The 20,165-nt window shown below is 49.9% G+C and overlaps 1 protein-coding gene across 1 annotated transcript in view; it reads right to left on the bottom strand.

Annotated features, from left to right (window-relative positions):
- Positions 1-379: 379 nt before the first annotated feature.
- DAP (death associated protein) overlaps positions 380-20,165 on the bottom strand; it is a 61,374-nt gene continuing 41,588 nt past the window's right edge. The window contains exons 3-4 of the mRNA XM_082458362.1: positions 3,760-3,802; positions 380-2,307 (exon numbers count right to left, since the gene is read on the bottom strand). Of these exons, the coding sequence (XP_082314488.1) occupies positions 2,194-2,307; positions 3,760-3,802 (157 nt within the window). The 3' untranslated portion in view covers positions 380-2,193. The remainder of the gene's footprint in view (positions 2,308-3,759; positions 3,803-20,165) is intronic.

Genomic DNA, 20,165 nt, shown 5'->3' with positions numbered 1-20,165 from the left:
TCTCATCCTGCTCATAAAAGTTCCAGAAGACCTTTGGATAAATTAGCTTATTTATCAAAAGCTGCTCACAGCCATCCCTGGGCTTACTACTAATCATTCCTTCTAAGTCTGTTCCCAAAGGGCCTGCCTAGCACGGGGCCAGCTGCTGAACCCAAGGAATGCGTTTTAATCAACTGCATTAAGCTTTTCCATTTTATGACATTTTAAAGTAGACGATTAGACTCAAGGTGCCTGCTGTCCAGTAGTTTGGCTTTGTGTCTGAGAAACAATTTGTGAAAATACCCCTCATTTTTGCATGTTCGTATTTCTATTGAAACCATCTGGCAACTCTAGTAAAATGAAAAGGAAAAGTCTCTGAGATGGAAGAAAAAACAAACCATGAGAAGAAATGCAGGAGCTTTATTATAATCATTATTATTCTTGAGGTTAACCATTGATAAACTCATTCAGAAGAACATTTTGCTTTCAGTGATCTACAGATACATGCCAGATGTAGCTAAAAGGACAAGAAAAATGCACCTTGGGAAACAGCACGGCAGGCCTGGCTGCCACACTAAGAAGTATCAAGGATGCGTCTTCACTTCTGCAGTGGAGGGTGCAGTGGTCCACAGACTGACCTAGGGCTGCCTGCTCTCAGCATCCTTCTGAGATGCCGGCTCCAGGGGACGGCCGGGAGGAGGCTGCCCGCCCTGTCTGCATCTCTAAAAGCCAGCCTCAGTTTTTAGCAACATCTCAGCGATTAAGAAATACAAGAGGTGACTACACGGTGCCTTGAGGGTGAGACCCCGGCTGCCGCAAGTCAATGATATGGGAAACCAAACGGTGCCTTTAGGATGTGAAGTAGGGCTGGCTCTTTCCTTAGGGAAGGGTGAGAGCTGGGTCTGCTAGGTCTGTGTCACCTTTACCAGTCGCGGATGTGGAGCTGGAAAGGGCATCAGAAAGGCTGTGGTGTGCCCGCTGCCGCCACTGCTGACCCCGCGGCAAACACCATGCTGGCAAGCGTGCCAGCTGGGCTGCACCCTCTCCCGAAGCACCTGCTCCGGGAGATTTGAACGTCTGAGTAAACGAGCCCATTGGCTTTTCAGAAAAGCAGGGTACCCTATAGCCATCAGCCAGCGAGCAGTCTAAGGCAGCTCTGGGTAGGAAACCTGGGCAGAAAGCGTAGGATAATTTGAGAGGCCCAAGTGAACACGGGCCCAGGTACATGTGCCCTTGGGCAGAGGGAATTCCTGACACTTCGACTGATGGACAAACAGGCTTTTCTAGCTCAAATGGCACGTGGTAGTTCTACTTTTCCCTAGGGAGACGAAGGGCAGGTTCTCGTCTGGTCTTTCCACGTGGTCAATGCTTTTGCTCTAGTGTTCCAGAATCAGCTATGCATCTATGCTTCCACCTGGTCAGTGATCACTCCCAGAACTCAAGAGCAGCTCTAGAGGTGATTACTGAAAAAAATGAAGGTTTGCCTTGTTTTTGCGGCAAGCCTGTCTGGATGGTGGGGCAATGCAGGACTTGGGACCCACACTGAGAAACCTCATTCTGGAAGTATTCCCTTTGGGCAAATTTTTCAGCAAGATGACTCGTGGAATGAAAGAGCCGTTTCAAAGCTGGACGCTTTTCCCTGGTTTTCCTGGGAGTGCTTGGTGTCGCCCTGTGCTGTGATCCCTCATCACACAAAGGAGAGAAACGCAGTGATGCTGTTACCTGTTTCCAAAGGCTCCCCTGCTCAGTTTTTCTGTAATTAATGCTCTCATCTCTTTCGCTCCCCACTAGGTATTACGACTTATTGTCCTCTTACCGAAAAGCATGAAATGATTGAGTTTTCCCCTGACCTGATCTAACCCTCCCAAATTTGTGCCCGCTTGTTTTTAAGACCAGGGCAATTGACGAACCGGAACTGAAGCTAAACTCTAAACAATTCCATTTCACTCAAGTCTTAGCAAGTTCTGCTAATGGCACTTGTAGTGCCACAGTGATTCTCAAACAGCACCTGCCGGGACTCCCTGGAAACAAGCTTTGGGGTCTGATTCTAGCTTTAGATATGGAAATTCAAGGCAAAGGGAGGGGCGCTTTGCTTTTTTCTTAAATTTCCCAGTGGAGCAGCGCCTTGAAGAAGACGCCAGTTCTCTTTGCTGGGGAAATACCAAGTGTCGGGGAACTGAGGCACGGCTGGTGAGGGCGCTGGGTCCTCGGCAGTCACTTGCGAGGCTGCTGGATGTGCTGTGTCCTCGGGGAAGAGTGCTTGTCTATGGAGGCGTGGGGCTTCTGGTGGGCCACCTGGGCGGCCGCCGGGGGGAAGTCCTTGTCGCCCTGGCGGGAGACACGGAAAGCACTGGTTCATCAACCGTGAACAGCTGAGTGAGTACGCGAGCAAGACCCAAACCCAGCATCTTCTGGCTTCCCTCTGGGGACGGGGCGGGGGGGTGATGTAGTGGGGAACCTGTCGGCAGGTGGAAGCCTGTCTCCTGGGACTGCTGGGGGTCCTGAAGCTGTCTGGAGAGCCCAAGCGGGCACCAAGGCCCGTGTCCCTTCCAGAAGGTGAGAAAGGTTGCTGCCCCTGCCGCCACGCCACGGGAGCAGGTACCACGTGACGCACTCAGAACTAAGCTGAGTGTTGGATGGCTTTCTTCTGCTAGAACAGTTCTTGTGATTTTTTTGAACTGAGGGGCAAGACAGAACCAAATCCAGGGTCTTAAATTCAGATTTGCTGCCACAGCTGCGAGCTGGGCCTGGAGCACTCGTTGGGAAGGAAACACACAGGGCAGGGCTGGAAGCTGTGAGATAAGCCATATTCAACCAGCCGAGTCTCAGAGAAGGTACCCGGCTGCTTTTCAGGGAGGAATTGCCTTCTTGTGCATTTGGGACAGGGGCTGGGGTCCAGCCCACCCCGGGCAGGACAGAGCCATGGCGAGCTCTTGGCTGAGCCATGGGGTGACCTCAGATTTGTGTGGGCCTTTAATTTCCTTGCATGTAGCAGATGTGCCATCCGTCTGTCCCAGGGTCCCTGGATGGTTGTGCTGAGGTGTCCCCAACAGTGGCGTTTTCTTTACACATCATATGCTAAGGGCTCGAATGGGCTGTGAGCCGCAGATCGATGGATGGAATTAGTGCACTGTCCCCCAGATGGGGGCTTGCTGGGGGGAGGTCTGTGGTTACAGAAACGTTAGGTCTCACGAGAAGAGGGGGCTCTTGAAAGGCAAAGAGAGTGACCAAAACCCATCAGTTTGGTTCAGAGGGCAGCAACTACCTTCTGTAATGGGCCAAACAGTAAATATTTTAGGCTTTTCCGGTCATACTCTCTGCACTCTGCCAGTGCAGCACGAAAGGACCGTAGATGATATGCATCCATGAACAGCAAGGCTGTGTGCCACTAAAACTTTATCCATGGACACAGAAATTTAAATTCCATGTAACCTTCACGTCACGCCGTATACTTCTTATTTCAAATTTTCAACCATTTAAAATGTAAAAACAGTCTCAGCTCACAGATCACCCTGAAACCCTCTGCCGACCCTGGTTGAGTCTGAAGAGAAGGGAGACGGGCAAGGACGAGGAGAGGCAGCTGCGCCAGCTCGGGCCGTGGGCTCCGCGTCACCCCCGTCCCACCCGCCCCTGCTGGGCGGGTGCACAGAAGCACGCCCCGTGGACAGGGGGCGACTGACTGAGGGACCTCCGGACCTGGGCGGACAAGGGGGGCTGACTAAGGAGAGGAGGCGTCAGGACGTCGCGGCCGAGGCCCCGATGTGACGAGAGGGCTCTTACCCGGGCGATAACACCGGAGATGAACACGGTCGGCTTGGGCGGGCTGCAAGACAAGAAGGAGAAGACACTGACCATCACGACTCACAAAAGAGGAGCACGCAGGAGACGCGCATGCGCAGACTGGTTTCAGGGCCGTGTGACGAACGAGGGCCCTCGGGAGGCGGCGGGAGGCGGGAGGCACACCTCTTCCTGTTATTTCATCACCTGGGCCCGCCGGCTGCTGCACGCAGGACACTAGCGGGTCCTCCTCCTCCTCCTCCGGAGGCTGAGCTCAGGCAGAGAGAGGAGAATGATCGCAGCAGACAGCGGGCGCGTCACCAAAGAGCCCTCTTTCGGTGTTTGGTTAATCCTTAAACTGTAACTGTGGGCAAGCGCAGTAGTTTTGGTCTCAAGAGATATGGACCTGGGCGCTCCCCGGAGCAGGGCGGGAGCAGGGTCATGCTGGATGAATGGGAGACTCCAACCAGGGAGCTACCTGTCCTATGGGCTGAGGGGCTCCCCTTCCGGAGTCCTCGCAGAGTCCACGGCTTCTGGAAGCTTCTAACGGGTGAGATCCCAGAGCCGATGCAAAGCTCCTGGCCCCTACAGGACCCCAAGTATTAAAAACATTTGGTCCTTTGTATATATGTACCACATCTTCTCTATCCAATCCTCCATTGATGGACATTTAGGTTGCCTCTATGTCCTGGCTATTGTAAATAGTACTGCAGTGAACATTGGGGTGCATGTGTCTTTTTGAATTATGGTTTTCTCCAGATATATACAATGGAATATTACTCAGCCATAAAAAAGAATGAAATAATGCCATTTACAGCAGCATGGAGGGACTTGGAGATTGTCATACTGAGTGAAGTAAGTCAGAGAAAGACAAATATCGTATGATTTCACTTATATGTGGTATCTAAAAAAAGGGTACAAATGAATTTATCTACAAAATTGAAACAGAGTTACAGATGTAGAAAACAAACTTATGGTTACCAGGGGGTAAGGGGGGTGGTGAATAAATTGGGAGATTGGGATTAACATATACACACTACTATATATAAAATAGATAACTAATAAGGACCTACTGTAGAGCACAGGGAACTCTACTCAATACTCTGTAATGACCTACATGGGAAAAGAATCTAAAAAAGAGTGGGTATATGTATATGTAAAATTGATTCACTTTGCTGTACACCTGAAACAAACACAACATTGTAAATCAACTATAATCCAATATAAATTAAAAAAAAAAGTAAGGTCCTTGTGAAGCTCTTACCATTTCTTAACCTCTCTCATGGTACTAAGCTGGCCCATCCTGTCACCAATACCGAGGGGACGGAATATAGGACCAAAGCAGTACATGTTCATCGTTGAAAAGCAACAAGCCAAGCACGTTAAAACCACTTGTAGTTCTACCACCTGGAGATAACCACTGTTAACACGTGGGATGTGCTTCCAGCCTTCCTTTCTATGGATAGACAGATGCACTTGTTTTCTTCTTAAATTTCCATTTTTCTTACCAAAAGAATCACCTTGTTTTGTAGTCTGCTTTCTGCACTTAGTATCTGGTGAGCTTACTTCTATGGCATTATAGACTCTTCTATGCCTTTAAAAAAATAACTGCATGTGTCATAGTTTAAAAGCATCAGAACACAGTTCCAGGTAGTACATAGGTGTGCACACCTCTGAAATGCCTTAGCCAGAGGTAAGGGGACCCGGGAGCTGTAGATGAATGCAAGGCCGGCCAGTGGGGAAAGTGAGATGCTCCCAGAAGTGGCCAGTTTTGCTTAAGGCTGGTCTTGTGGGCAGAGCGGAATCCATCCCTGACTTGCCCAGCTCGCCTTCCACCAGCTCTGCTGTTCCGCCCTGCCGCAGGGGCCCTTGTTTTAGCTTTCTTTTGCTGCAGGCAAAAGTCTCAGGATTCAGAAAGTTCACTGTTTACATCCCAAAGAGTTTAACAAAAACACCCCAAATTCCCCCAAGTAATTTCTGTTACTCCATGAGACTAAGAAACTTCAAGTCTTACTAAGCAGCACAGAAATGTTCCCTATGTGACGTTGGTTTTGTTTTATTTAGCTTTTGTTGTGTGGTTAACTGGATTGGTTTTTTTTTTTTCTTTTATTACAAATATGATTTGGCTATGGGATCAATAGTCAGCCAGGGATGAGTAAGTTTGGCTCAAGTGTTAAGTCCCTGATGTAGTATGTTTGGATTTGTTTGGAATCCAAGGAATCCTGCTTTGACTGGTCCAAATCACCCACAGGCTCTGTCTCCAGGGATTTCACGGTCAAGGGTTTTGCATCTGAAGCTTGAGAACCATGCTCTAGATTCTAATATCGTAGAGGAACCAAGAAACGGCATTCCACAGCATTTCCACCAATTTAGATTCCCACAGGCAATGCATAAGGGTTCAATTTCTCCACGTCCTCACCACTTTATTATTTTCTGGGTTTTTTTTTTTTATGGCTAGTAGCCATCCTAATGGGTGTGAAGTGGTATCTCATTGGGATTAAATTTAGCAACTAATTTTAAGAGTAAGCTTTGTGCAGCAAGGAATAATAAATATCAATCTGTATTGATCATTCAAGGTCTTTAGGACATAAACCGCCCCCCCCCCCACCCCGCGGCAACAAAGTTCTCCCTCCTCTAAAAAACTGAAAAGGCCATAATTGACCATAAGGACATATGGCAGCTGCCTGTGAAAAGATGACAGAAGGCTGGCCTCTTGTGTCATACTTAAGAGTGGTATCCGTTTTCACACAGCTCTTGGTCAGAGACTGTGCAATGCTGCTTTTCATCAGGCTTGGCCAAAGGGCCCCAAGCTCAATGCCTTTTCCATCTACAATTAATAGCATCTCAAATTGGTAAACGATTGTCTATTACATTTATGTAGTAAAAACACTTCCTAAACTCTTTGAGACATGGTAGCTTAAATTCACAAACCCCAGTAAAGTGTCTGCTCTCGAAGCTGTGTTTGCAAAAACACACAGATTTTAAATACCATTAGGGTTCCACGCGAAGCGTAACCTACGTTTCCAAGATTCTATAAACTGTGATAGCGGCTTTGAGGATTTATTTAATCTGATGAAAATCATTCTGACAGATGTTGTTTTGAAGAAGCAACAGTACTTTCTCCCAGGAAACAGAGACAGTGAAAAATATCATTCCTGTCCTCCCCACATCCTCAGGCCTTTCCAGTTTTTGAAAACCATATTTATTTAAATTTAAAGAAACTGCGAACCTGATGAAATTAGCGGGGATTAGAGCGTCGGTAACCCTCCTACACATCAACAGAAACTGCAACTTCACCACACCTGGCCTGTGCAGACGCCAAATATTTGATGCACGTAGGTTTCCAGTATTCACCTGTCAAGGACCATATCAAATTCTTAACAGGGTCGTTTGTCCTTAACAAAAGTTTCCTATTCTTTATTTTACAAATTTCCTTGATGAATAAGGTTTATGCCTTATTGACATTCTCAGAAAAGGCAGAAGGCAGGACAAAATGCCAGAAATGCTTAGTGAATGCATGACCCCGTGGAAAGCAGACGCCTTCAGGACTGTGTTTTCACGGTCTCATCTTTAAATGAAAGTCCCCAGGGCTGAGAAAACTGAGTTCATATCTTAAAAACTCTGCTGAACTCTAAAACAGCGAATATGGAAATAAATTTCAATATATTTTATTTCACTCATATCCAAAACACCACGTAGAAAAATAATTGAGATCACATTCTTTTTTCTGTCCTAAGACTTCACAACCTGGGCTGTCAGCGCAGGCCCCGGGCCATGTGGACGTTTTCTGTCCAGCCCTGAGAGGTGTGAATCCACTGGCTGGTGAGCTGGGGCTGGACGGGGGCCTAATGGTGACCTCGTCCAGCTTCCCGCCCATGTGGAGCGCGGCCACAGCCGAGGCCTTCGTGCCTCTGCAGACGAGGAGCTCGTGGCCCTCTGGGTGGCCTCATGGCGACGCGGTCTCTGGCTCCCTGCCCTTCGCCCAGCGGCCCCACCCCAAGTCCACGACCTCCTCCGTGGGACAGGCCCTGCATGTTTGAGGAAGGTTAGCAGGGCTCTTTCCCAGACTCACGGGCACGACTGCAAATTCCTTCACAGCCTCAGGCCCCTCCCCGCCTCCGTTCCGCTGCGGCTTCTAGGGTCTTGCCCGAGACTGCAGTGGACACTGCAGATAAGCTCCTCTGGCAGCCCAGCCTTCTGCAGGGCACCCGTGCGCCTGGTCCAGGCACACTGATGCTACCCTTCTCGGGGGCTACGGAGAGTTCAGCCTGGGGAAGCGATCCTGGGCGCCCCGACGAGAATCAAAATGCTGACCGTCTTCCCTGGATCGCTGGTGATAGGTAACCTGGTTGGAGTGACTAGTGCCCGCTCCGCTACACTGGCCCGCGTTCCCAGCTGGTGATATGGAGCCATTTCCCTTCTCTCTTGGGACCCCAGGGGGTTAAGCCCTTAGACATCCTTTTTTTTTTTTTTCTTTTTAAATTATTTATTTATTTATTTTTGGCTGTGTTGGGTCTTCGTTTCTGTGCCAGGGCTTTCTCTAGTTGCGGCGAGCGGGGGCCACTCTTCATCGCGGTGCGCGGGCCTCTCACTACCGCGGCCTCTCTTGTTACGGAGCACAGGCTCCAGACGCGCAGGCTCAGTAGCTGTGGCTCACGGGCCCAGTTGCTCCGCGGCAGGTGGGATCTTCCCAGACCAGGGCTCGAACCCGTGTCCCCTGCATTGGCAGGCAGATTCTCAACCACTGCGCCACCAGGGAAGCCCTTAGAAATCCTTTTTAAGGGGGGATTCCACCCTCAGAAAAGTGCAGGGCCCCTTCTTCATCTAAAAATAGGCTTCCATGAAGTGGGGCGGTTGGGTGTGGGTAGGATTCCCACTTGGCTGGTCAGCCTACACCTTCCCAAGCATCCTGACAAGGACTGGGGTCGCTGAGTTGCCATGCAGGAGTGTTTTGGGATGGGGACGTGCACACACACACACACACACACACACACACACAGAGTAATCAGTAAGACCGAGAACTCAGGCAAGTCACTAATCCCATTGCAAGTAGTCAAAATGGCAGCAAAGGCATTGCCAAGAGTGCTGTTTCACAGAATCCTTTTCATGTTGGCAGTTTTGATCTGGGCTCAAGGCAGCCCACCAAGTCATCCTCTGCAAATGCTTTCTCCTCTTCGTGTAAATACGCTCTGAAAGAAGCAGCGGGCATTGTTTACAGGAGATGGAGACACATAGTTTTTAATGAGTTGTTTGTTCTCTTCTTTCTCTGCAGGATGGGAATGATATCAGATGGTAACAGCTACTACTTATTGATCACTTATCGTGGGCCAGGCACTGAGTTAAGGGCTTTACACAGAATTGTGATATCTAACCTTTCAACCCTACAAAGTAGAAACTATTATCTGCATTTTACAGATGAGGGAACAGTAAATCAGAGAGATTCAGTAACTTGCCGGACAGTTGCACAGTAGATAAGTGCTCCAAGCCAGACTTGGAACAAGGGCAGCCCAGGGCATTAGCCTGATGCCCTCATTTTAGGGCTGAGAATTGGGTCATGGAGCAGCCTCTATTTTTAGGTTCTGGCTTCTATACATGATTTAGAGATGCAGATTTTTTAAGTAAGTAATCTAAATGCAATCAGAATATCCCTTATTCAACCAGACGGTACAAGGTATTCAAATCTGCCTAAGCATTTACTTTCTGACTTGATAATGGATTTTTTTTTTCTTGAAAACTATCATTTATGTCTGTAGCACTTAACTAGGGTACAGAGTGCTTCCACATAAATTATTAACGCAACTGATTCTCTTCAGCTGGTGTTATCCCAATTTTATGGGTGGCTGGAAGAGGCTGAACCTTGTTCGTGGTCCCAGAGACAGAGCCTGGAGGACGCGGGTCTGGAGCTCTCAGCTTCGTGTTCTTTGTTGGGTCACGGGTCCCACCGTCACCCACATCTCAGCTCCCGAGCTTCAGGAACAAAGCCCAGTGAAGGTTTCAAACTATCCATCAAGTCAACATGCAGTCAACACAGTCTAAGAAGGAGGCCCAGAGGAAAGGTGGCAGGTGGACGCCAGCTGAGTGTGGGTTCTGATGTCAGACCATCCTGGCTCTGCCAATGATTGGCTGGTAGGTTGGCATGTGAACTTCTGAGGCTCAGTTTCCTCATCTGTAAAACGGGAGGCAGTGGACCCTCCCTCGCCAGGTGACTCTGTGTACACATGCTCCTAGGCACGTCGCAAGCACTCAGCAAATGGCAGGTGTTGGGATGAGGATGACGCATCTGCAGCCCCTCCTTATGCCTCCACGGCTAATTCACAACTGGATCAGCTCTGCCTCATCTTCAGATCCCCTGGCCATGCAGAATAACCCTGCTTATCTGGGACAGAAAACCTCCCAAGTAAGCAAAAGGAGGGTCTGGGATACACAAAACAGATGTCACCAAACCATGGACTTGAAGAAAAACTCTCTGGGCCCTCGATCTATTTGAGTCCTATTTTGACCTGATGGGAACAGCTTGGGCTTGGTTGTTCGTTACCCAGCCCACTGAAGACAGGAAGAAAGCCTGAACGTGATGAGGCCACTTGAGCTCACAGCGAGGCCGCTGCCCTGCGGCGAGAGGCTCCATCCAGACCACTAATTCCCCCTCCACCCACAGCTCCTGGTCTCAGCACAGGAAGCAAGCACGGAACGAAGCTGGCGGGGACACCGGCAGTGGTGGTGGGAGCGCCGCGCCATCCCTACATCAGGCTACATCAGGACCCGGGAGCGGTCGTCACGTGACGCTCCCTCCCTTCCCGGTGAGAAAGCACATGAGAAAGGGATTTTCCCCTGAGAATCTCCCTAAAAGTCAAAGCCACCTGGTGAGTCAGGGAGCGCTGTTCTCATGAACACTCAAGCCCAGAAAGCTGCGTCAGGGTTTCAATTTCATTTTCTGACAAGCAGCTAACACACTGGGGACGGGGCGGGGCGGGGGAGGTACTTCGTAGAGGGGAGTCTGGGCGGAGCCTGAGAAGGCGGAGTTTAGGCTGAGATCCGTGTGTGTGTGAGTGTGCACACGCACGTGTAATGGGAAGGACATGATGCCCCAGCACAGTGAGAAGGAAGGGGCACAGTTTAATCTGCTGCTGTCAGCAGAGCGAATGGGGTCTAAGGCCCCTCTTCTCTTAGTGATGGAGGTGGGCTGGTTTGGGTCCTGCCTGCTCCCATGACTGATTCCTGGGAAAAGGCATCTCCTTGGTGACCCTCCTCATGAAAGGACAGAGCCTTGAGGTGATCTAGAAGCAGATTCCGCGGCTATATTTGGACTTTAATACCTATGGCTTTGTGTTTTCATAGAGTTTACGGAAAAATATATTCCCGCCAGGGGTGATTTTAAATACATTTCCTAGTAAATAGAAGGAAAACAAAATCCTTCCTAGCCACTGTAGTTCTTGAAATATCTTTCTGCCTTGGTGTTCATTTATTTGGGTTATTAATTTTCTGGACACCAAAATAATAATTAGCATGGCTGGTGACCAGAGGGGACCATCTCACTTGACTGCACCCATATACTTCTTCGTGTGTCAGTCTTCAAAGCGTGACAGTCAAGGTTGTCTCCCGCCTTCCTCCTGATTTTAGGAGCTTCGAGAACTCCCACAAGATGGCACTGCTGGTCCTCTTAGCTGGCGGCTCTTGGGCCAGCAAGGCTTCCGCCAGCTCAGCCAGGCCCAGGGTAACAGGGAGCTGGGGGTCCGCGGTGGGCAGGGGCCACTGGCACCTTAGGACAAGCGTGTTCCCTTCTCCCTAAGGGTTAGGGCATTGTCCAGGGAGTCTCGCTAAAGGGAAATGAAACACGACTCAAGGGCTTTAGGAAGAATTCTAAACCTAGAGAAAATAATCAGGAACCCCATTCCTTGTAGGATTTGGCATGCAGAGTTTGTCTTATCTTTTCAAAGGGCATGAGCAAAGGTGCTCCTCTGGGGACAATGTCTGAGCTCGTGTTTACATCTTTGTTTCAACGAGAAGGCCAAGGTTCAGCACTGGATGTGGTGCCTCTAGTTCCCTGACTCAGGCCTGCTGACCCCACGATGCCATGACTCTGGGAGAAAGCGCAACCCAGCCTGTGCCTCTGAGTCTGTCCTAGAGACGTGTGGGGTCCCGTCTCCAGGTGGGCGGATGCTCTTCTTTGGGATTCTAAAAAGACTGCTCTCCAGATGACACTCCACCCACAGATGCTTGGCTGATAGTCGATCCAGATGCCAACACCTCACCACCTGCTTGTTTCGAGAAGGCTGCCACCCCAAGTACTGAGTGTGTAGGGCGAGGATGGCCTACGTGTAAACGATGTGTCCCACAGACACACAAGGTACAGTGACAGCTACCTCACCAGGGCCCGGGAAGCCCCATCTTCCCTCTAGACACGTATTTCCAGAAAGCCACTCTAAGCTTCGTACCAATGCCCTTTACACACAAGACCGTCTCATAGTGTGACCTATGGCTTTCCCTCCTCTGTCTTCCCTCTGCTCTTACCTTATTCTCTCTCCTGTGCTGGATGCAAAGAAGATAAGATAAATACAGTCATGATTCTAATCGTTAGCTTGCATCTTATGGATTTCACACAGGGGGGCCTTTCTGGACCAGTATGTGTGTCTGCATTCATCACAATACAGAGTGGTCACCATAGCTGATGAGAGAAACCCGGCCAGGCCTCCCGACAGTGTTGGGGTGAGCTGAGCATCTGTTTGGAAATTCACCGCATGCTGCCCCTGTCTCTACAGAGCTCAGAGGGGACTCAGCAACACAGAGGAAAGCTGTGAAATGCAGCGTCTGAGGACTGGGCTTTGGAGACAGATGGCTCCCGGTTCAAATCTTACTTCAGATGAGTAGCCTCCTTGGGCCTCAATGTCCATCTGTGAAATGGGAACAATCCCTATTTTATGGAACAGTTGTGAGTTCAAATGAAATAATGTAGATAAACTGTGCTTAGACTAGCATACTGCCTCCACTGGCAAAATCAACTCATTACAACAGGGACATGCTCTGGGCATAAGCGGAGAATACTTTGTATAACTATCAGATAATCTGTGTAACTATCACACATTAAACGTTCTAATGATACGTCATTTCAGTAAGTAGCACTTACACTTAAAACCATCCCATCTTTGATTCTGAATACATCTGTTTCAGTGTCATTCTTCTGAATTCCAATATAGGGAAGTACCAGTGAATAGTTAATGCTGACTAGACAGGTGCTAGAAATCAGGGTATTTATTGTCTATAGCTTAAAATCAGATCTTGTCGGCTGTCTTCAGGGTCAAGGTCATGTTTTATAATGGTACGATTTTGGGGAGGACGGTATCCATGGTTTAAAGTACTAAGTATGTATTTTCTAGAGGACAGCTATTATGGCTTTAAAAAGGAAAATGATCGTGTAAGTAAGATGTGTAACAGTAAGATGACTTAATAGAATTCCTATTAGAAAGAAGTACATGCTGATATTAAATAAAATACAAACACCAAAACACTCATCTGGTCTGGGTCTACTCCCATCTTGGGAGGTGCAGGGGGCTGGCTTTACGTGGGACCAGCTCTCACTAGGCTGGTTCTGGGAGACCCTAGCAAGTAAAGAGGAGACCCAGATTAACTTGCTCTCAGGAGACTGCCAGGCAGGCAGGCCTCTCTTGGCCGTGGCGCCTCTTGCAAAAGTCAAGACATGGCCTGGGAGGACCAAACATGGCTCAGGTTAAAGGCAAGTACCTGGAATGATGGACAAGAGCATTTGGATTTCTCGGCTGCTGGATTCACCAGCAATTACATCCTTAATCCACCCTCCAAACTCACGGCGCGGAGGGATTTGGTGAGCTGCTGGCGGCCATCACTCCCTCCCTGGGCATCCGGGTGCACCTGATAAGTGATAAGCTGTGGTCCTCAGTGGTCTCCGGCTTTGCACATTCAGCTGCGGCCTGATTAAAACACTGCCTCTGTGGACCCTCTTCAGGTCATACCACGCCCTCATGCCTTTATCCACAACTAACAGAAAAAGAGCAGGTACGCAGAAAAGTAAACCCACCGCCAATTCTGCTTACTTTAAAAAAAGCCAGCTAGTGAGTTAGGACAACTTCCATTCAATCCAGTAGCTCCCACCCTCGCCCACGTGTTTAGAGCAAGCACTCGAGAATATTCTAACAGCCCAGAGCGCAGCCGGACAGACCTTGTCAAGGTCACTAAATTTGTGGGGCGCGCACGCGGGGCGCTGACTGGTCTTCCTTCTCTGCGGGATAGTGAATAGTCCGGGAAGCTCTGATCCCCTCCCCTGCCCAGGTTCCCGCCTGGGAAATTACTGTTCAGGGCCCTAAGGTTTATTTTTGATCCATCAGTTTCATTTGTTGGGGTATTTGTTGATTCATCAGTGTCATTTATTTATCCACTCAACAGAAATATACATACGTGTGCACACTGAGTACCAAACACGCCTCAGAATTAGGAAGCGCTTACGCTACATCAGGCCTGCCTCCCGCCTCCTGCCTGTGTAGTATCTGGAGGACCTGCCCCTCCTCTCCTTGCGGTCCTCCTCTTCCTGCTGCATGGCAGGGCTCTGAGTTAGGGGCCAGGTGAAGACGAAAGTCCTCAGAGAGCTGGTCCTAGAGGCCCCTCCAATGTCATCAGGAGGCCGACGCGGCACACCTGTGAGGTTTACCAGACGCTAAACTGGAAAACAGGTCGTCGTGATTTTCCAGAAATGGGTTTTCCTTATCTTAATGTGGCCAGTCTCCATGACAACCACAAGAAAACCAAGCTTGTCCTTACTGACAGGAAGAACTTCCACGGGCCGACCCTCCCTCCGAGGGGGATGCGAATTCTCCAGGGCTGCTCCTGAGCACGTGTGGGGAAGCAGAGACTCTCTCCGAACTTGGCAATAAGGATTCCAAGTGAAGAACGCAGGGCAGGAGCAGGCGTGCTGCCCTGCGCCCCACCCCAAGTCTCTCATCACCACCCTCCCTTCCAAATGTCCCCTTTGGGTGTCTCCTCCCTTAGGGCCCTTTGCTTTCCTTGGGGGCAGCCTGATAACTTGCCTTCGCCACCAGGGAAGCATTAACAATCAAGGCGGATGCATGGGGCTGGGAGAGAAGGGCCGGCAGATGGAAAACATTCTCACTGACGGCCAGGTGGTGGCCAGGGGCACCTGAGCCTCAGTTTCCTCATCTGAGGTGAGGGGCTAATTACCCCTGGATCTCACGGGGGTTTGGGGAAGATCAGGGGAGCTCCATGCGTTAGGCACGCTGCATGCAAGGCGTGACTCCAGGAGAGAGCTGCCGTGAGGTTAGCGTGTAAACAAAAGCAGATTTATCCCCACGTTGCAGTGGGGAGGGAGGACTGGAGGATGGTCATCGTTCTTGTAAAAATTAGAGCAGAGAAGCACATCCTGTGTCTGGAGGACAGCGCCAACCCGAAACCCAAGGCAACACTCGGGGACCACAGCGTGGATCGTGCCAGGGCTTTGGGGGAAGAACTGAGCAAGCCATGATCTGGAGTTTCCTAGCAAGCCCAGTCACACCTGGAGAGTCGGTCCCATGGCCACAACGAGGGCAGCTGGGATGAGGCACCCTGGGCTGACCTCTTAGTAGGTCGGTCATGATGAGCTCCTAGGGGTACTAGGGCTCAATGTAAACTCAGTGTTTAAGAGATCAAAGGAGAACCTATATGTTACACTGAGATGGCAGGCATGAACACACCCTACCCCACAGCCCGCCTTCCACCATCGTTAGGCAAGTAAATCCACACCGAAGCCCCACCTATTCCGAGGGAGTGATGGAAAGCGTGAGAACAGCAGGGCCACATTTCAGAGGCGCCTAAGGACGCCCTCAGTCAAGGACAGTGGTGGATCACTGCCACAAAGGTAAAGGATTTGAGATGCAAACTAAGGCTGGGGGAGAGGAAGAGCTGGGGGCCTTTTTCACTTTACTCCTTTTTAACACCCACTGGCCCTGCAAGAAGGGGAGCTTTATTAGGGTCGCGAGAGTAGGATGCTTCAGTCGAAGAGCAGGTTCTGGCTGGGAGCGCAACCTGGCACTGCTGGGATCCAGGCAGCACGGATGCCCAAGGCACGGCGGGTCCATGAATGTGAGTCTGTTCGCCACCACCTGTGCCTGGGCCCATGCGTTCAATAAACACTGAGCAGCTGCCGGTGCAGCCACGGGGCTGGGTACTGGAGACCCAGCGGCACCAGCACAGCCTAACTGCGCCAGGCTCTGAGCTCCTCAGGATGGACCGGGGCTCAAGACAGACTACGTGCAAGTGGACCCAGGGCCCTGCTTCCTCTGGGTTTCTCTGGGTCACGTGCCACAGGTAATAGAACCCCACTGTTTTGCATTTTGTTATCGCAAACTAGAACACACTGCCTGACAAGCAGAAGCCCTTATGTGGACAATGGAAGATGGTATTTGAAACGAGAGCTCTTCCAGGGAATCTGGGCCACGTGGTCTCTGGAGTAGAGGGTATAAGTCGCCTGGGTTTGCACAGCCTCGGTTAATACATCCGATGGTGGAGCTGTCACCTTGGAAACCAGAGGGAAGGACCCTAAGGAACGGTGACACCCAAGAGACAACCTGGAAAGGCGTGGAGCGCGGAGTCTGCTGGGCAGTGCGTGCCTGCCCGAGACTGGCCCGGAGGCTTTCCCGGATGAAAACCACCTGCGTCTATCTGTGCTGCTTCTTTCAGGCGGGCAGGTGAGGATGGAATGGGGTTACTAACTTGAAACACTGTTTTAAAAGAAGTAACTTCTATCCCCTTCGGAGAACCCCAGTCAAAGAGGAATTCTGAAGCTCAAGATGCCATGTGTTGCTTTTCTTCAGCATCTGCTTCAAAAAGGTGCTGCTTTGAATACAGAGAGAAAAGCAGCATCTTCATGGTTCAGTAACAGGGCTGTGAGATCCTAAAACAATTACTGGTGACATAAGTACAAACATTTTCTGCATTGCAGTCTTCAAAAACGATCCTAAGGGCAGATGGCATTGTATTTGTCTTCTTATCCTTTTCTGGAAGAAAAAAAAAAAAGCAGCCAACCCCCTCCTGCCTCTTCCCTGACCGATAGAGGTAAGACGGAATTGGCCCAGGTGTCCCTGACTCTCTGGGACACTCCGGCTTTAGGCCTCGGTCACGGTGTCATTACTCATCGTGCCTCCTTTCACTCCCCAAAACATACCAGTCTAAACACGTTGCACAGCCGCTCCAAGCCGAGACACAGAATTCTAGAAAGATCCTCAACATTACTGGGGCTCTTAGGAGTTTCATCATGCGTGTTAGAAATGCTGCAACTCCTGCCTGTATGACCTGAAAACCTGAGCCAGCTTCAAAGGCGGTTCACATGTTATCTTTCCATTGCTTTCCATGAACTGACCCTTGCCCAGCTGTGTTCCCACGAGGACTTCCCACGTGTCACGATGTAGTGGAGGCTCTTGCACGCCTAACACTGCTTCAAGGTCAAGGTCAACGGTTCAATTTATTGTGTCCCCAGCACCTGACATAGTGCTTGGTGCACACAGAGGCTCAACGTATGCCATCAGCACCAGATGAGCGGCATGTCCTGTAGCAGCTGCAGGGAGTGAATTAACCAGGGTGACTCCCTGGGGGCCGTTTGTGGCTCACGTCTTAGGAATGCATGAAACTCCTCTTGCACCAGAGCCTCAAAGGCTTGCAAAGGAGCGATTCAAAATGTGGATTTGTTTTTGTTACCTACCAGTCTGGCTGGGCCAGATCCGCTGGCGATGGGGGCATAACCTGGAGTTCCCAAGCAAATGGGCTCTTCCTCCAGCTTTTGCCAGAATGATCTTGAAGAATAGTAAAGAGTCTCTCTCCCTATTAAGAGAGGGCTCAGGCTAAGAGGTACGTTTTCAAATCATCTCAAGTCAAACCGAGAGAGTGCTGATGGAACGATGAGTCGAGTCTTTGATGATAAGAACAGATAGCCAGGGGCAGATGGAAGAGAGAGAAGGGGGAGTGCCTTATTGAGACCACTTTCAAGAGTCTGAATTAAATTTAACAGGAGAAAAATCCATCAACTTTCTATATGGCAATTCCTGGCAGATGCCAACAAGGGCTGGGTTTCTCTGCAGTACTCTTGCCATATTTCCCTAAAAGTCTCAAAAAATACAGGTGACCAGACTAAGGCCCAGGCTTAAAGGCAGCCAACCTTATAAAGAAACCGGAGTCTTTTTTATAAAGTGTGACTTCACTTAATGCAAGAGGGACCAGAATATCCAAGGCATTTTCTCCGGAGTTTGGAGAAGATAAAAATGGGCAGCTGCTATTCCGACCCTCAACATGGACAGTTTTTAAGCTCGCTTTGCCTCTTCAGCTGGATTCTCAATATGTGTGTCAGGAAGAGTTGAGTGGGATTCTATTTTAGAATTCTGGAAGCATCATCAAGGGAGTCACCCCGTAAACTAGCTCTAAAAGGACTCTTTTCTCTAACAACTACAACAAATATACCAAAGGACCCATAAGGGACGAGTAAATCATTAAACTATTAAGAAGTTGCTATAAATAGGCAGTGTTAATGTGATAATTCAGAACGGACTGGTACAACAAGATTTCCAAGGCTCATAAAGTACTGCTTGCTGGCTTTTGGCGGTAGCTAGCACCTGGGGTGCATGTTAACTGCTTCTTTACCTGGCCGCCCGGGTGCGGGGGTACCCGGGAGCCTTCTCCTTGGCTGGTCTCCCAAGGCGCCCGGGTGGAGCAGAGAGCAGGGGCCTTCGGTGTGATGCGCCTCCCCTTCTGTGGCTTTCAGAGGAAGGCAGGGAGGAAGGAGAGAGGGAGGGGCTTCCAAAGCACTGATGAGGCTTCTCCTCGCCAGGTGCCCAGGTGCGTGACGGTGAAGAGCAGCCACAAGGGTGTGGAAACCTCTCGCCTGAGCCCAGTAACAGGGCAGCCTGCTCCGCCAACCCCGGAGCCCACGTGGATGATATTCATCTCCACGTGTGCCTTTGCGCCTCAGTTTCCATTATGGCCCCTGATCTCGTACCCCAAATCCTTGGGGCCAAACCCTGGAGCCCACGTGGATGATATTCATCTCCACGTGTACCTTTGTGCCTCAGTTTCCATTATGGTCCCTGATCTCGTACCCCAAATCCTTGGGGCCAGATAGGTTTCAGAATTCATATTTTTTGCAAATATTATAAAGGCACCACGTTGCATAAATCACATATAATGAATATTCCTGAAGGGGTCCGGGGCAGCACCCCACAGTCAAAACCATTACTATTTTCTACAGCAAAACGTATAGAGATTACACTAAGTAGGATAAATACAGAGTATAAATAGCTGCACATCGGTTCAGTTTCTGCCACCATATGAGTTTTAGTGTGAAGATACGAAAACCTTTGCAGTTTTCCGAACCCTCGGGACTGTGCATTTTGCTTGCTCTGGGGACACTGGGGCACTTTTTGCTACTACCTCCTACGAGGCTCTGGCTATCACTCCCTCCACCACCGAGCAAGAGAAATGGATTTGGAATAAAGAAGACAGTATAGCTGTCAAGGGGTAAAAAGAATCATTGGCATTAGTCTGGGATTACACAGAGAAGCTGCGGTCAGTTCTGCACATTTATCTATAGAGAGTAAAATTTGATTCATGCATTTAAGCAAAACCTTTGGCAAGGCAGGATAAAACGACTGCGACCAGGGAATTCCTCCCAAATTGGCAGCCTGCCTCAGCCTTTTCTGGGTTCAGAGAACTTGTACTCATAACCCTGTCTCACATTTGCAGCTGATCTCAGAGCCCGCTTTCCCACGTTCCAGCCACCTCACTGTGAGGTGTGCAGGGCGGCTGGCACACAGGGAGCTCAGCCTCCTTTTATACAGATGAGGAAGCCACTTGTGACAGAGGAGGCCATGTCGCCTGTGGTCACTGGTCTGGGAGGGAGTGCAGCCCCGACAAGAACCTGGGTCCTCGGATTCTCTGGCAAACTGTCCCCCTTGTACCGGTCACGTGCACAGCCCTCAGGACTGTGGCCCCAAATACGTTCCAACCAACTCCAGTCCTGCGGCGTGATCTGAGTAACCTCGCTCGACTAATTTTTGGAAACACTGCTGACTGTCTCCTCCTCTCAGAGATCTAAATGCCCCTGGCACGTGAGGGCCCTGAGACATCACAAGGAAACCAGGTAAACTTCATTTAAGCCATGTTTCCTAAATGCATCTGAACGTGGAACCCTTTGGGGCAGAACTCCTGTCGGCACTGACACGCGCAGACTCTGATTAAAGGCAGCTTCAGTTGTGTCCCTGACTGTGCGTAGAGCTGAAAGTGGCTGATCCACTTGGAAAGTCTTTTACCTCCAAGGCTGGAAGAGAAACTACAGCGATCTACCTGGAGACCCAAGTCTAGGGCATCCATTTTTCCATCCTCCTCCGTTTCCTCCCCATGGCCAGTTA

The sequence above is a fragment of the Balaenoptera physalus genome, assembly GCF_965194825.1.
Source record: "Balaenoptera physalus genome assembly, chromosome: 3".
NCBI classification, from domain to species: domain Eukaryota; kingdom Metazoa; phylum Chordata; class Mammalia; order Artiodactyla; family Balaenopteridae; genus Balaenoptera; species Balaenoptera physalus.
Note: the sequence above shows the minus strand (reverse complement) of the source record. Positions and strands in the feature narration are given on the sequence as shown.